Consider the following 18,166-nt stretch of genomic DNA (forward strand, 5'->3'; position numbering starts at 1 on the left):
CCGAGTAGTTGGGACTACAGCTATGCACCACCATGCCTGGCTAAGTTTGTATTTTTTTAGTAGAGATAGGGTTTCTCCATGTTGGTCAGGCTTCGAATTCCTGACCTCAGGTGATCTGCCCACCTCGGCCTCCCAAAGTACTGGGATTACAGGCGTGAGCCACTGCGCCTGGCAGAGTATACATTTTTAAATAGTATGTGTGACAAAATGGGAAGTTTGCCTAAAGCACTTTTGCATACTGAAGGACAATGAATGACTGTCTCAAGGAAAAGTATTTGTGTGACCATTTGCATGCAGGGCTAAACTGACTGCTTCCCTCTCTCCTCCCCCCACTTACAGAATCATTTTTGGTTGAAAAGAGTACTGACAACCTACAGTTATTCAGAGTTGGATATTTGGCAGACATTTACTGGAAAAAAAAATGAATAAGGTAAACATGTCACTTTAAGAAAAACAACCAGTGTTTGTTACCACAATGCTATTATCAGAGTCTTCAAGGAAAATGAGATTTTTAGAAAACTTGTATCTGTTATAAACTTGATAGCTTCTCAATACTTTAAGATGTTTCTGATGAGAAGGGTGATATTAAAAGTGGTGATATTTTTGATATTATATAATACTTGCTAATATAGGGATAACTCAGAAAACCAATATTTTCCAAATAATATATGAAGTTGAAAAATCATGCACACACAGAGTTTTTTTTCTTTTAATATATATCACAAAACTAAGTTTCAATTTGGTCCCTATCCAGGTGATCACACATACTAGATCAGTATAGCTCAAGCAATGAGTTTTTACAATTCATACATGTATTGCTTTATAAACTAAAACCTTGAACAAATTTATAATTTCCTACATATTCTAAAGAAAAAGACAACAGGTTATTGTTTTTGTTTTTGTTTTAAAGCAAACAATTTGTATCTAACAATTTGTCCCTAATCAGCAGGTGACTTAGAAGCAGAAATGGTCACAGAGGTTTTACTTTCAGGCCAAGTTCTCATTATTCAAGCCACACTGTCCAAAAAGCTGAATGGAAATTCTTTAATTACCTGTTCAATTCTTTTTAGGGTGAGGATTCGGTTTAAGATACAAATTACCTTTTGCCATTGTCGGTGCCTATGGGAACATGAAATTTCAGGTCTATTATTTAGGTTTTAGAAACTTCAGTTCATGGAGACAGACAATACTCAAAATTCAAATTAACTTCCTAAGAGCCACATGAAACTCTTATGAGAGAAAACTGTTATATCATCTTAGAAATATTAGTAAAAATTACTCGTCACTAACAAAAAATTTCCACAAACTGTGCAGTTTTTTATAAACACATGGCCTCTAGACACAAACATTCTTAAGCAGAACATATTTTATTATTTATTGCTATCGTGTACAAAGGAGTGTTAAATTAAAACACCACCCAGATGACACACACATCCTAATGACGTAAGGACTGCCACAGTACAACTTCTCTTCTCAAAGACAGTAGGCACTCTGGGCCTGTGGGAAAGCATCTCTACCCCATTCAACTGAGGCGCTGACACTAAGAACACGGGGGTTAAACCTGGGAACCTGGCAACTAGAGGACCAAGAAAAATTCTCACCTCCCAAAGACTTTGCTTATTCATTCCATGCTACCTTTTGTTCAGGGCACCTCCACATTTCCAGGTTCGCCATAAGCCGAGGTACCAAGTCTATGCAAAAGATCTCATGTCCAGGCAAGTCCTAAGGAACAGTCTCCCCTTTTATATCTTAAATCACAATATGCTATATAATTTTCAGGAAACAGCAGGAACTGTTATCAAATTTATGACTGTGCTCTTGTCTGTAAGAAAGTCTTTGAACTAAAGAACAAACTGATTATTCTTTTAAAATAATATCTAATTTGCATCAACGAGGCACATGATTTAAAAAACAATTAGGAACATGATGTTTCAGTGTCATCTTTGCATGCCAGATTATAAGTAAAAAAAAAAGATCTCACTATTATTTAGCTAGTAGGTCAGTGATAAAATTAAAGCAAAGGAGAAAACTAGTTGATTTTTTAACAGGGTAAGTCAAAGATTTCTTAACTCAAAAGAGGCAATTCAATGAAATGTTAGCATTTTATAACCCCAAGATTAAAAAGAGCTGCTTTCTAGAAATGTTCAGTTTTCAAAATAACTGTTTCTATGAAACATGCAAATAATTTCCAAGAAAGAAAGAAGACATTTAGAGGGAAGTCCTTTGTTTTATTTAACCCACTATGAATTTTTAAGATCCCTTTATTCTGCAAATTTGTGCTGCCAATGGAGAATTGGAAGAATTCCCAATGGAAGAGAACTATGATGATGAAAGAGAACTATGAGTCATAATTAAGCAGCACACTGAATTACAAAAACAATCAAAACAGGCTAGATTACTGGGCATTGTTCATGTAACTGCTATCTATAACCTCTGGCTTCTCTGATCCAGCATTAGCGCTTCCCTCACTTCTTCCTGCCGTGATAAGGGCATGAAATTACGGCTTAATTTTTCCAATCCTGTTATTTCAGTGGTTAGTTTTTGCCCTAAATTTTAATTATTCAGTAATTGGTTTGAATGACTTTTTGCAAGCCAGCTTGTCAGTTTATGGATGTTCTTTCTTCTCTATGTAGTCTGATAAATTCATTTGTTTATCCAATACATATTTACTTGTGCCAAATACGTGCCGGGCACATCTCTTGGCACTATGGATAAGAAGTTGTTAAAATGCAAAATCTTCTGTCCTCCTGGAACTAACATTCTAGGACAATAAGTGGGATGAATGTACTATACATTGTGTTAGATTATAATAAGTGCTGTGAAAGAAAATAAAGCAGGAAAGGGGGATAAATCTCTGGACTGGGGGTTAGTTTTGCACATTTTAATCACTTTCAACACCTGACATCATGAGGAATGTGGGGAAAAATAAACAAAAAGATTTTAACCGAGTGCAAATTTAACTAGACAAGATCTTCAAGGGCGGGGCATGTAAGAAGAGATCAATAGACAGATAGTGGGCTCTGAACCTCCCACTTACTAGCTATGGGACTGTAGACACACTATATAACCTCTCAGGTTCAGTTTTCTGAGAAGGAGTAATAATAATGATACTTTTTATCACAAAGTATTGTCTTAAGAAGTAAATGAGTTGCCTATAACTTTGGGAGGCCGAGGTGGGTGGATCACGAGGTCAGGAGTTTGAGACCAGCCTGGCAAGCATGGTGAAACCCCAGCTCTACTAAAAATACAAAAATTACCCAGGAGGCAGATGTTGCAGTGGGCCAAGATCACACCACTGCACTCCAGACTGGTGACGAAGCAAGACTCCATCAGGGGTGGGGGGGGCGGGGTTGGGGAGGGAAACAAAGAAGTAAATTAGTTGATACATCACATATAAAGTTCTTAGAATATTGCCTAGTATATAAGCATTTTCTCTTTTTACTAAATAATTATCATTATTATTTAATAAAAGAGTGGCTTTTATTAATACTAATTCTTGGCTTTTGTGATGCAGCTGAGATGTTTATCATAAAATGCCATTACTTTGAATCAGTCTTGGAGGCATGGCAGCCAGTGAAAAAAATGTGAAGAGGGTTCTGGTGTCTGAGAGACGTGAGTATTAATCTCATGTCTGTTCAGTTTTAATGGCAACAGCAGAACCTTGTGCAAATTAATGCTTTTTTTTCAGAAGTCTCAGTGAACGCTCCATAATATACCCATTTTGTAGAGCTATTTAAGGAACTAATGAAGCAGTATAAATAGAAAGCCTTTGGGACAGGCCAGGTGCTGTGGCTCATGCTTGTAATCCCGGCACTTTGGGAAGCCGAGGCGGGTGGATCACCTGAGATCAGGAGTTCAAGACCAGCCTGGCGAACATGGTGAAACCCCCATCTCTACTAAAAATTAGCTGGGCGTGGTGGCAGATGCCTGTAATCCCAGCTACTCGCCAAGTTGAGGCAGGAGAATCACTTGAACCCGGGAGGTGGAGGTTGCAGTAAGCTGAGATCGTACCAGTGCACTCCAGCCTGGGCAACAAGGCAAGACTGAAAAAAAAAAAAAAAAAAAAAAGAGAGAGAAGAAAGGAAAAGAAAAGAAAAGAAAAAACCTCTGGGACACATAGACAGTCGGTAGATGACAAAATTATGATGAATTTTGGGTAGAGCTTTACTTTTTTCTAGAGGGTATAAACTGAGGAACATTATTAGAATGCTCAAGAGACTACTGTGTCAAAGTCTTATCAAGCCATTTGAGTTCTTTAGTTCTTTCACATGCAATTGATATTTTCATTGTTACTTACTTTTAAAAGCATTACTCCACCAAGAACACTTACAAGGTAACCCTGTTAGGTTAACTTGCTACCAAATGGAAATAACATAATATAACTAATATATATATCATATATATATATATATATATATATAATTATTTTTTTTTTGAGACAGGGTCTCCTTCTATCACCCACGTTGGATTGCAGTGGCACAATCATGGCTCACTGCAGCCTTAAACTCCTGAGTTCAAGCAGTCCTCCTGCCTCAGTCTTATGAGTAGCTGGGACTACAGGTATGCACTACTATACTTGGCTAATGGAGTTTTTTTTTGTGTGTGTGTGTGTGTGTGTGTGTGTGGAGATGGGGTCTCACTATGTTTCCCGGGTTGGTCTTGAACTCCTGGGCTCAAGTCATCCTCCTGCCTCAGCCTCCCAAAGTTCTGGGATCATAGGCATGAGCCACCATGCCCTCCCTGGAATAGAAAATATTTCTAAAAAACCCCTCTCTTCTATTACTTCAGAATATTCAGAACATTCTTAAATTTAGTTTTCCCTTCAATCAATTTAAATTACATAAACTACATTGATTTTTCTCTCTTTTTTTTTTTTTTTGATATGGAGTTTTGCTCTTGTTGCCCAGATTGGAGTGCAATAGCACGACCTCAGCTCACTGCAATTTCTGCCTCCCAGGTTCAAGTGATTCTCCTGCCTCAGCCTCCCAATTAGCTGGGACTACAGGCATGCACCCCCACTCCCAGCTGATTTTGTATTTTTAGTAGAGACAGGGTTTCACCATGTTGGTCAGGTTGGTCTTGAACTCCTGACCTCAAGTGATCCACCCATCTTGGCTTCCCAAAGTGCTGGAACCACAGGCGTGAGCCATTGTGACCGGCTGTTTTTTTCTCTTTTCTAAACAAGCATTTAATTTTAATAAAAGTATGTTTCCTAGAGTTGCCGACCTGTACGGCTGACCAGTGGTATGGATTGCTAAGTCACTGTGAGGAGGTTTCTGTTTGGTGGAAGCAAGGTATATAGGGGACAAGTCCCTCTTGTTCTCTCTTTAAGGAGATCAGGCAACTCTACACAGTGCCTCTGCCCCAGGCTTAAAAAAGGAGCACTCTGACCCTTTCATATCTCCCAGGGGAAGAAGCGTAGCTTCTGGAGGTTAAGGATCACCTAAGTCCAGTCCCAGCTGGCTGAGTTATTTACTCCATGGCAGTGGGAAAGCCACGAACAACCCTGAACTTCTTGTTTGTAAACTAGGATGAAAGCTGTTTTTACAACAGGAATGTTGTGGGGGAGAAAAATGCCTTAAGAGGTTTTGAAAAAGTTTGCTAAAGAGCATGGGATTGTTGCTATTACAAAGTGCTGTCATAAGAGGGGATAATCAGTCCCATATTTTTTTCTAATTCATTTTCCTCTAAAGTGCACTTAGCAATCATTGTAGGTGTGTTCTTTCTCCTCTTCGTGGCTCTGAGTGTTTTGTTCCTGTCACTTTCTGGGGTCAAATATTGAAAAAGGTAGGAAAAAAAAAAAAAAAAAGAAATAGAGTACTTAATGGAAGACTTCAGTTAAAAACAACCCAAGCAAACTTGCTTATAACATTGCATACAAAATTTGACCAAAATGAGAAAACTAGGATTAGGAAGTTTCACCACCTGTCTCTCGCTCCCTTCTTTTCAGATGTAACTAACTAATCTCCTACCTCTCTCCAAAGTTCAGAGTGCCTATTTTGTGTCAGCAGGCACAGTGGTGGGTGCTGGGAATACAACAGTGAACAAGTCAGTAAGGACCCTGCCTGCATGGGGCTGAAGAGAAGATAGAGAGGAAAAACAGATAATAACAGGCACATGTAGTTAAATGAGTAATTGTGATAAGGGATGCAAGAAAAAAAAAGTAGAACGTTAAAAAAATCAGCAACTCAGTGAACTCTTTCCTAGCAATTTCCTGATGGGATTTCATAACCTCTGTTCATTCCTGTGAACTTTCAAAGTCACTAACTTTCAAAGTTAATAACTGCTTACTTTTTATTTAATAGCATTTATGCTTTTTATTCTGTTATTTTCAAGAGTGATAAAGGAAGATGGTCCTCTTTTCTTGTTGTAAGAGCCCTTCAAATATCGGTGACAGCTTCCAAATAAGATTAGTGGATATGCTTAAAACATAATACATACCATTCATATAGCCTTAGGTGTTTTGCTTTAAATTTGTATCAAAAATATTGCTGAACTTTTAGAGATGAATGGCCTATACTTTACCTACAAAGCATTAGCAATCATTCTGATAAAATCAAAGCATTTTCAGTATTCCTAATCAAAAGGATCTAATAGAAGCCCTGAGAAAAAGAGAGCTATTCATCAATGACAAAATATCACACCAACAGCAATGGAAACAACAAAATGAAAAGGCAATCTACAGAATGGGAGACAATATTTGCACACCATACATTGAGAAAGGGTTCATATCTGAACTATTTAAGTAACTCCTATAACTCAATAGCGGAAACCCAAATAGCCCAACTTAAAAATGAAACAAGAAACTGAATAGACATTGCTCAAAAGACATACAAATAAATGGCCAACACATAAATGAAAAGGTGCTCAACATCACTAATCTTCAGAGAAATGCAAATCAAAACCACAATGAGATATCATCTCAAACCTGTTAGGATGACTATTATTTTAAACAAACAAACAAACAAACAAACAAACAAACAAACAAAACAAGAGATAGCAAGTACTGGCAAGGATGTGGAGAAGAAAGAACTCTTGTATACTATTGGTAGAAATGTAATTAGGTGCAGCCACTATGGAAAACAGTATGGAGGTTTCTGTAAAAATAAAGTATGGAACTCCAAAGGATTAAGCAATCTCGCTTCTGGGTATACAACCAAAAAAATTGAAATCAGGATCTCAAAGAGACATCTGCTCTCCCATGTTCATTGCAGCGTTATTCATGGAAAGCAACCTAAATGTTCATTGAGAGATGAATGGATGAAGAAAACGCAGTATATACATACAATTATTCAGTCTTAAAAAAGGAATTTCTGGCTTAGTAGTAAAATAAGCCCCATCACAGTACATAATAATACAGGATACCACTTATATGAGGAATCTAAAAGAGTCAAACTCATAGAAGCAGAGAGTAGAACAGTGACTGCTAGGGGCTGGGAGAAGAGAACATGAAGCGGTATTATTCATAGGGCACAAAGTCTAAGTTATTCAAGATATATAAGTTCTAGGGACCTACTATACAGCAGAATGCCTATAGTTAACAATATAGGCCGGGCGCGGTGGCTCAAGCCTGTAATCCCAGCACTTTGGGAGGCCGAGACGGGCGGACCACGAGGTCAGGAGATCGAGACCATCCTGGCTAACACGGTGAAACCCCGTCTCTACTAAAAAATACAAAAATCTAGCTGGGCGAGGTGGCGGGCGCCTGTAGTCCCAGCTACTCGGAGGCTGAGGCAGGAGAATGGCGTAAACCCGGGAGGCGGAGCTTGCAGTGAGCTGAGATCCGGCCACTGCACTCCAGCCTGGGTGACAGAGCAAGACTCCGTCTCAAAAAAAAAAAAAAAAAAAAAACAATATAGTACACTTAAGGAAATTGCTAAGAGGATAGCTCTTGTGTTAAATATTTTTATCATAAAATATTAATAATAATAAATAAAGAGGGCAGGAGGAAACTTTTGTAGGTGATGAACAGGTTTATGGTATAGATTGCAATGATCATTTCACAGCTATTTACCTCCAAATTCATCAAGTTGTATACATTAAATATGTACAGCTTGCCTGTCAATCATGTCTCAACAAAGTGCTTTAAAAAACATCACACCACCACATGAGAAATAATGGCTTGTGCATGCAGAAATATTAATTACCTGTTTCCTTTTCTGCTGGGCCTAAAACATAAGAAAAGAGAATTTAGGAGAAAAGCAAACTCTACCCTTGTTGCTCATATAATGTAAAAGGCCACTTCTTTCTAACTTAAGTTTGATTTGGTTCTTAGTCTGGTCGTGAGGATAAAATATATATATACACACACACACACACATATATATACACACACACACATATATATATATATATATATATTTTTTTTTTTTTTTTAAGTAAAAAGCAGGGGGAGAGGGAGATGATGAAAAACATGGAAGTTTTTGTCACCTACTGAGCAAGCATTTTGTTGTTGCTACTTTTTAAAGAAGACTGCTCAGCATTCCTACCAGAGTGGGTTGCTAGGATCCATTTTCCAGAATATTCTTCCATTAGACCAGAGACAAGACAGAAGTGACTTCAAAAAGGGAAAAGGTTGGAGATTTTCCTGCTCACTGTCCATTGGGCCCTACCATAGGCTTTTATATAACACAGACTTGTTTTTATGTGTCCAAAAAAAAAGTTTCTTTATCCATTTAAAATGGATTCTATGGCTATAAAATACAAAGTGTACTGCATATATCTTTTCTGTATCCTTGGACAAGGTAATAGTCAAAAATATTAACTCAGTTAAGAGCAAAATGATTCTTACAGGGTTTTTTGGGTAGAGTACATAACATTTATATAAAACTATACAGTGTTTATTCAAGTTCCCCACAACTTTCATCTTTGCCAGATTTGAAAGGCTTTAATATGTCTATTTTAATATCACTTCTTCCAATCTGTGTCAGAATACTCAATACTCGCAAAACATGATAATTATTTGAAAGCGTATTTAAGACTGAAACCCAATGTGTTTATCTTCCACTTTCCTCGAATGATCAAATGTTCATTGCTTTTGCTTTAACACAACATGATATCATAATTAATGAAGTTAAAATGGTAACTAAGGAGGTTTCATGTTGTTACTCTCGTGATATAATATTGGTTGCTATGGTGATGAGATGGCTTTTTTGTTAATCACTCAGGAGGTTGGTTATCGTATGCTTGTTAGAAAGCTTGACCAGATTTGGAGAGAAGAAAGGAATAATAACACAAACAATTATCATCAATCCTTTTCCCTACCTGAATTTTGCTAAAACTATTCTAATATCAACTACTTCATAAATTCATGATTCCTTAAGTACCATTTTATATAAAAAGTTACTAAAATTTTATAAAGGATGACTTACTTTTATTTTCAGGTAAGAAACTTTTATTTTCAGATAAGTATTTAACATTAACTGCATTTTTCCCCTCTATTAGTTAATCCTTCATGTATTATTATGTAAGTCAGTTTTATGACAATTTGAGCAAAAAATTTGAGGCCTTTCCATTACTTTCAATTATATAAATTAATGTTGTTGAATAAAACTGTTGAATAAAAGCTGATTTTGTGACTTTGCCACAAATTCCAATCTACTTCTTTCTAAACATTTAAAAAATTAGTATCCTTAATGAATAAAGCCTGAAGAAAGAAAAAAAAAAGTAGCACAGTTCTCTCAAGAGATCTAATCTTTCAAATGCATCAATACATTTGCAAGCAATTAAAAACCAAAGGAAGTTCTATGAGTTTATTTCAGCCCTCAATAATCAACAAGTTTCTTCCTTTTTTGAGTGATACTGCAGAAAATAAAATTACATAATACTACACTGTTACTGATCAGGAAAGATTTTGCTGCCTATAGTTCAAATGTTAGACATACTTACAGTACTGCCAAAAAATACAACCCATGAAAACACCTTTTGGTTTTTTGAAAACTCAAAATAAGAACAAAGGACAACTTAAGCACGAATCCTGGGTCTTTCATTCAAGCAGAGTCCCAGGAGGCATATTAAAGCAATGAATAGGAAAAAGCTCTTCAGTTCACCAGCTGAGATTTTAATGAGACATTTCCCTTTGCCATGGCACAGGATTGTTCAGGAAAGGAAAGGACTTCTCATAGAAAATTCAGTTAATAGGCATTGTTGGCTCTCACTGCCACTTCGCCAATTGCTCACTGCACTGACCTTCTATTTTGGCATATTCTGTGAGTCTAGTGTAATTGATCAAGGCAGCTTTCTCGAGACATTTTCTGACCACTTTCTTCACCTCTTCTGCTGGTATGGGAGTGGCAATATCTTTCATTAAAACCTACAGAGAGAGGAAGTGGAAGGGTGAGGGGCAGGGTTGGGGACAGACAGAAGAAAAAAGATAGATGTTGCATAAAATAAATACTAAAGACAAATTATACAAATTGTCCTTGATCTGACTATTACTAGGAAGGATAGAGGGGTCCTAGGTAACTTGGGGGGAATGTAATGGGTCTGCAATGTACTTCCTAACTGGGAATGTAATCCTCCCACTTTAGCTCCTCCTAAGCCTAATTTATGCATTTCAAAACCTCCCCAGACCAGGTCACCATTCAGTGTGACTGCCACTTTTTCTCCAGGGACCTGTGACACCATTAGAGCAGCTGTTTCAGATCAAGATTACAGTTCTTGGGACAAATAATAAAGTTTATTTTGCACATCCCTAACTTAAAAGCCTTCAGTCTTTTGAGCAATATATTTGAGAACAATAACAGAAATTTCATTAAGAATAAGCATAATCTTTGAGCTCTGAAAAAAAAATCAAGACCTGTAATCTCACTAAATTTTAATGACTGTGATTTGCTGAAGATACCATGGCAGTCTATTCAAAGAGGGAGGAGAAAACCTCTTTGCCTTAGTGAAATGAATGCTTATGGAGTATCGAAAGTTAAAATACATAAAAACTTTCTGTGGTTTTAAAAAATAACTGATTATTCTCTGTTGGGCTCCTAAAAAGTATTTTTGGACTTTTCCTTTAAAAGTGTTATTACTAGGCAAGGGGAAAATACAATTACATCCAGAATTCAAAATGTAATGTATTTATAAACACTGTTACATTGACTCATAATTTTCTTTAAAACCTGCATAGTGGTAAACCTGCTCACATTAAGTTTTGATTGCACTATTAGTAAAACTATCTTTCTGCATATTTAATGCAATTATTCATGCTTTACTTTCATTCACATTACAAAATATATGCCAGAATGTTAATATAGAGAAGACAATGCTTTTTTGTAAGTGCTCTATTTCTATGTCTTATATTGAAAGGAATATTGAAAGAACATGAAAACATGCATTTCATACTGTATTGTTTCATTCTCTTTTAAGTCAGCCTCAGCACTAAGGATTTTGTCATCCCTGATTTATTTAATCATCCAAGTATCAGTGACCTTTGACAACATTTTTTAAAGGCTACTCACTGACGACATTTTAAAGATTTTGTTAGGCAAGGTTTTCTTTTTTGAAAATAGCAAACTTTATGATTAAAAAAATCTTTATCAAATTCAATAATTCTGACAAATATTTAGCACTTTAATTAGCACTGCACATTAGACTTTGCAGACAGAAAAATCCCTTTGTGCATAGTAAAAAATAGACATGCACCATTAAATGTGATTATTACTAAACTTTAATTTTTTTCATATGCGGAACCACAAACGTTACTATTATACTTCCCATGGCAACAAACTTTACATAACAAAAATGGCTGTTAAAATTAGAATGCATATGTCTCCGGTAATATTTCATATTATCTGGGAACCAGAAACTTACTCTCTGGCAAAGTACAGGTAAAGGGCTGGCAAATGCAAAAAGGGTGATGTCAACCTTGATTTCATGCTGCATTCCATGTTCTTCCAAGGTATCATAGGTTTCAAGAATTCATATGCATATTTTTGTTTTACTTTTCTATGTCAGTAAGAGACATAAAAATGAAGAAATAACCCTTAACATTTCTGTCTCAATTCAGCAGGAGATGTGATTAGTGACTATAACTGGAATAAATGTCCCTGTTCATCCTGCCACCTGTCAATGCAGGGCATGAGGGCATCCTGCTATTACTAAGTCTTCCCTACTGAGGGGGAGAAAGGAGGCTCTGCCATGGAAACCCAGACATGGAAAAGCTGTATTAGGTACCTACGATGGGATGTTGTTCCAAAATATAAAGCAATCCTTAAGGATTTTATTTTACTCATAATACCTTAATGAATAGGATGACATGAATACTTTGAAAAATCTGAGTTATGTACAGCTTTCAGTATTACAAAAATTCTAATAAAACATAATTACAACAATCATATTTCTATCGCACAATCCCCAATAATCAGGGATAAGACAGGGATATAAAAATAAAATCAATCTGTAATCCTAAGATCTCATTTTAATCATCAGTTCTAGTCCTCATCTCTCAAGTTCTTAAATCACTGAAATGGAGATGTAATATCTGAACAATGTCTTCTCTCTTTGCTTTTTAATAAAGATGCTAATAAACAATATAGTATCTAAAATTAATTTGGCAGAAAATGGACAAGATCAAGTGTTAGAATTCAATAAATCAGGATTATAATAATCAAATTATGAGCTAAAGATGAATCTAGAAATTCGTTTTAATTCTGGTAAGAAATAGGAGTTGGCCACATTATTTAACTGTTAGCATCTAACAAGTATATAAATAAATTTACAGACAGATGAAAAATACTGCTCTTTGAAACTTCAACTGTCATAAAAATAGGAATAGAGAATATATTTTCCTTAAAAAATGATTTTTTTCGTCTGGATTAAAAATCTTGTTTGCTGGTTATTTTGTGGGGGAGAAACACATTTCTATAATATGTGAATTCATTTAAGGTAACACACACACTGGAGTAACTGAAATAAATTCTGAGATGAATATTGAATGAATGAAATGATATATTTGTGAATGGTAAATGATAAACTTGTTGGCATGAGGACTATGACAGGTAGAAGTACAAATAAAGTTGAAGGATGATAAAAGACAATTGTAAAGTCTGAAAAAGCAAAAAGAATTATTCTTAACTGAAAAAAAAAAAGCATTTCATGAGGGAAATAAAGAGGTAGGAAAAATGAATACTACCAAAAAGATGCCATAATATGAGTATAGGATGGCAGTGTGAGGCTTCAGAAAGGCTTCAGGGAGAATGAAGTGCTGTAGACAGTGTCTGCATGTAGTAAGAAAAGTTGAGAAACTCACGAAATGTGATGGAATCAGTAGAGAGTATAATGGGGTCTGTCTCCCTAGTTCAATAACTAAAATACACAGTCCTGAGAAAGCAAACAGTATTTACAGAGTAATGTTCAAACATACCCTTTCAAGTAATGAAAGTGTAGCTTTTAGAGCACCTTCAGGTCGTCCAAAGGGAAAACAGTATCTTTAAAAACAAAAGAAAAAACAAAAGAGTCAAACATTTAATACCCAAGACTGCTAAATAATTCCTGTTTGTATTACTTGGCATTAATGAAGAATCATGAAACAAACTAAAAATATTATAGCATCAACTCATCCAGGGAAATTTTAACTGTTAAGAGTTTACCTAACCCTAGGATTTCAATGACTTAAACAATAAAGGTATAAGCTGTGATGAAAAAGGTTCTAATCATTGTGAGGATACGTGTTTTAAAAGAATACAGTAAATAAAAGAACTTCAAGGGTCATGAGTAAAGTGATAATATGCATTCTGCAATAATTTGTTTAAGAATTGCTATCCAAGTTCTAAGAGAAAATGAAATAAGTTTCCCCCATTTCCTCCTATGGCTATGTGTGGTTTAGGGTGGCCACATATACCACAGCAAGATTCCAGCTCTTTCCTTTGCTGACATTGGCCTGTCTACCATGATGTCTAGCTTTTCCACCTCCCCATACAATACACATAAACCCTCTGCAGCTCTTTTGTCTATAGTCATTTGTCCCAAATATTTCTAGTCCTACATATTCTTAGTGCACACCAACAAATGGAGGACTGGTCATGGGGATGTTCTGAAATCAGTGTCAGACAAGGCTGGAGAGTGAGTGGGCTACTCAGAATTTCATGGTTACATGATGGTAACAGGTTTATCGCTCTTTACCAGGGGGGTCCTGCTTCAGGTCAATTTCCACTTAAACAATACTGAACATCAGGGCCATTTCATCTTTTTGGAGCTCCTTGCTTTGTTGAACCAGATTCAACAAAGCACCTCCTCCCAGGACTACAGTTCCCACCGCAGGATCAAGTGCTACAGGCCGCTGGGCTGTCCTTAGGATGGCACCTTGCTCTGACTTAGAAATCTGCAAACTAATAACTTGCAAAGAAGTTTACGTATCTCTATGTCCTTTTGCATAATTCAGGCATTTAGCAGACATATTTTCTCAGATATAACTAATAATAAAATTATATTTTTCATGCCATAATTTAAACATATTTCCCCCAAAAGCACATATGTTAAGTTTAACTTGTTTTATAGAACAATTTTTTAAAGAAGAGATTGATTTCTTCTTTTTAAAACAAAACAGCAGTTTAATTTATATTAGGATTGGATTTTATATTTGTGAAACTTTCATTAGTCTCACACAGATGCAAATAAATGTTATAAAAATCTAGTCACTCAAGATTTTTTTTAAAACAGAATATCGCATTTATCATTTTATTTACCGCTAAAAATGTCCTTTCTTAATCTTGCCACTATGTACTCTGCTACTCTCCACCCACACGTACAAAAAAAGCCATAACCAATTTATTTTGATAGTTTCTTCTGTGTAGTGGTGCTTTTAAGAGCATTAGCAAATTAGCAAAGTACCTTTAATCATTTTGTATACTATAAACCTTAATGCACATTTAAATAAAACACAAATTGGGTTCTTGTAGTCCCCTCCCCCTGCTTAATCTTTTCAGTGTATTTGCATAATCCATCCATTGTCTTCCCTATTGTTTATTTCCATTAACCTGTGGGTGACACATTTTATGAATGGAATGTTACTGATCCCCAGATTACATTTAGCATTTCAGGGCTCTGAGGTCCCACTGGGTATGTTCTAAATTAGCATTAGCTGCCCATGATGTGTAAATAATTCAACGCATTTACAGAGTACAAGTAATCCGGAATCAATAAAGTACAGAAAATAACTACATAGAAGCTTAATTAATCTTTACAAAACAAGTTTCAAAAGAAGAGAAGTATTTTGTTCTGCCTTTCAGGCTAAATATTTTGGGTTTTTACCACTCTGGCAGCTCTATAACAGCAAAGCAAAGTGGAAAACACTCATTCATCAAATAAAATTCAGCCACATTATATACTTAACATGAATAAACTGAAGTCACCCTTATTCCCATTATGGCAAATTAACTGCACATATAAATAAACCAGCACAGATTTGTCTTACAATTAAGCTCTTTTTGTTCCCTACCTATTTTTAAATACAGTATTTTTTTTTTTTTTACCAAAGTGATATATACACATAGTTTAAAGAGGAAACTTTTTTATCTGACTTTTTTTTTTTTTAATGAAAACCAGAAATCCTTTATGTCAGTTCCAGTTTCTGCTATTTTTTAAAAAAATGCTGTCAACTTTTAGCTGATTCTTTTGGTATTTAAACTTTATATCCTTCAATTGTACATTAATGTTTTTATTTCTTGATTTTTCAATTTTAAATATTGTCCTACTAACTTTCCACTATGGAAGAGAAGTATGTAGCTTTCATTTGTTTCAGGAACTGCACATATTTAAAATATACAGTTTGGTTAAGTTTTGACATATGTATATACTTGTGACTATAATCAAGTTAATTCATGGCCTGCAAGTCTTCCCCCCAGACCATACATAGGCAACTACTCATTTCCTTGCTATAATTTTGATTAGTTTGTATGTCTAGAATTTTAAGTAAGAGGAAATGTACAGTATTTACTTTTGTGGGTCTGATTTCTTTCACTTAGCATAGTTATCTTGATATTTATTCATGCTGTTGTATGTATCAAGAGTTAATTCCTTTTTATTGGTGGGTAGTATTCCATTGCATGGCATACACTGTGTATCTGTTGCTTGCTGATGGTCATTTGGCTTTCAGAGTTTGGCTACTATGAATAATGTTGGTATGAGCAATCATATAAAAGTCTTTGTGTGGACACATGCTTCCATTTCTGTTGGGAAAACACCTAGAAATGGAATGGCTGGGTCAAATGATAAATGTTTAAATTTTTAAGAATCTGCCAAATTATTTCCCAAAGTGGGTTGTAGCATTTTATATTCCTATCAACAGCATATAAGAGTTCCAGTTTCTCCACAACTGTGCCAACACTTGTTATGTTCAGTTTTTGTTTTGTTTTCAATTTAACTATACCACAAGGTATGCAGTGGTACCTAACTGTGGTTTCAAATTGCAATTCCCTTATTGAATAATGATGCTGAGCATCTTTCTATATGCCTTTTTGCTATAATATTCCTTTGGTGAAGTATCTGTTAAAACAATTTTTTAAATTGGGTTAATATTTTATAATTAAACTTTAAAAATTTTATATATTCTGAATAAAAGTTTACTGTCAGATGTGCATTGTCTAAATATTTTCTCCTATTCTGTGACTTAACTTTTTATTCTAACAATGTCTTTGGAAGACTGAAAGTTCTCAATTTTGAGGAAGTTCGAGGTAACATTTTTTTCCATTTATAAATTATGATTTTTGTATTATATTTAAGAATCTTTGCCTAGCCCTAAGACACAGATTTTTCTCCCAAGTTTTCTAGGTCTACCTATTTTGAGTTAACTTTTATATTATGGGTGAAGTATGAATTGAGGTCAATAGTTTGCATTTGAATATCCAATAGTTCCAGTACCATCTGTCGGAAAAAAGTATACTTTGCAAATTGCCCTTGCACATTCACTGAAAATCAACAGACCATGTATGTGTGTGAGTCTACTTCTGGACTTTCAATAGCATACTATCTTGATCTGCAGCATTATAAATTTTGAAATCAGTGTTAAGATTCCGACGTTGTCCTTTTTAAAAGTTATTTTTGCTATGGTAAATTCTTTGCATTTACATGCCAACTCTATTATCAGGTTAATTTCTAAAAACCAATCATGCTGGAATTTTGACTGAAATAGGTCAATTTAGAGAGAACTGACAACAATATTGAGTCTTCTGAGCCATGAGTACAGTATCTCTCCCTCTATTTAGGTTTTCTTTAATTTTTCTCAGCAATACTTTATACTATTCAGTGTACAGGTTTTACACATCTTTCACCAGGTTGATCCCAAAGTATTTCATATTTTTTGTTGCTATTGTAAATGATATTAATTTCAATTTGATTGTTGCTAGTATGTAGAAATAAATTAATATTTATATATTTATCACAGGGTGTGGTGGCTTATGCCTGTAATCCCAGTATTTTGGGAGGCCCAGGCAGGAGGATCTCTTGAGCTCAAGAATTTAAGAGTAGACTTGGGCAACATAGGGAGATCCTATCTCTGTAAAAGAAAATATTATCTGTGCATGGTGGCATGTGCCTCTGGTCCCAGCTACTTGGGATGCTGAGGTGGGAGGATAGCTTGAGCCTTGGATGTTGAGGCTGCAGTGAGCAGTGATCATACCACTGTCTAGCCCTGAGACAGGGTAACAGAGTAAGACCCTGTATCAAAAAAAAAAATTATCTAGGATTCTGCAACTTAAATATTAGAGTAGAATTTTTTAGATTCCATAAGATTTTCTATTCAGATAATCACGTTACCTGCAAATATAGTTTTGCTTCTTTCTTTCCAATTTGGATGACTTTAAAAAATCCATTTTTTTCAGAATCCATGCACTGGCTAGACCATTTGGTACAATTTTGAACAGAAGAAGTGACAGCAGACATCCTTTCCTTGTTTTTGATTTTAGGTAGAAAACATCCAGTCTTTTACCATTAAGTATGTCAGCCATAGGTTTACCATACATGCCCTTAACTGGTTGTATATAACATATATTAATAATAGTCCTTCTAATACCTTTATTTACTAATTCTATATTTTGTGTCTTCTCAGTTTTGCTTGGTTGGCTTTTTAATCCTCTTCATTGATCATATTTTACTATTTTTCTATATACTTAAAAATTTTTGACTAGATGCTGGACATAGTTTTATCTTGTTGATGTCTAGATATTTTTGTATTCCTTTA

General features: G+C 35.3%; 1 protein-coding gene across 13 annotated transcripts in view; it reads right to left on the reverse strand.

The window, feature by feature from the left end:
* LOC111550202 (calcium-dependent secretion activator 2) overlaps nucleotides 1-18,166 on the reverse strand; it is a 565,477-nt gene that overhangs the window by 113,072 nt on the left and 434,239 nt on the right. For 8 of the 13 annotated variants that reach the window (XM_026454330.1, XM_026454325.1, XM_026454333.1 and 5 more), the window contains 3 exons: nucleotides 13,355-13,418; nucleotides 10,189-10,312; nucleotides 8,148-8,168 (listed from right to left, as the gene is read on the reverse strand). In XM_026454330.1, the coding sequence (XP_026310115.1) occupies nucleotides 8,148-8,168; nucleotides 10,189-10,312; nucleotides 13,355-13,418 (209 nt within the window). The remainder of the gene's footprint in view (nucleotides 1-8,147; nucleotides 8,169-10,188; nucleotides 10,313-13,354; nucleotides 13,419-18,166) is intronic. The other 5 variants (XM_026454331.1, XM_026454332.1, XM_026454334.1 and 2 more) reach the window with 1 other exon arrangement.

The sequence above is a fragment of the Piliocolobus tephrosceles genome, unplaced genomic scaffold (assembly GCF_002776525.5).
Source record: "Piliocolobus tephrosceles isolate RC106 unplaced genomic scaffold, ASM277652v3 unscaffolded_40, whole genome shotgun sequence".
In the NCBI taxonomy this organism is placed as follows: domain Eukaryota; kingdom Metazoa; phylum Chordata; class Mammalia; order Primates; family Cercopithecidae; genus Piliocolobus; species Piliocolobus tephrosceles.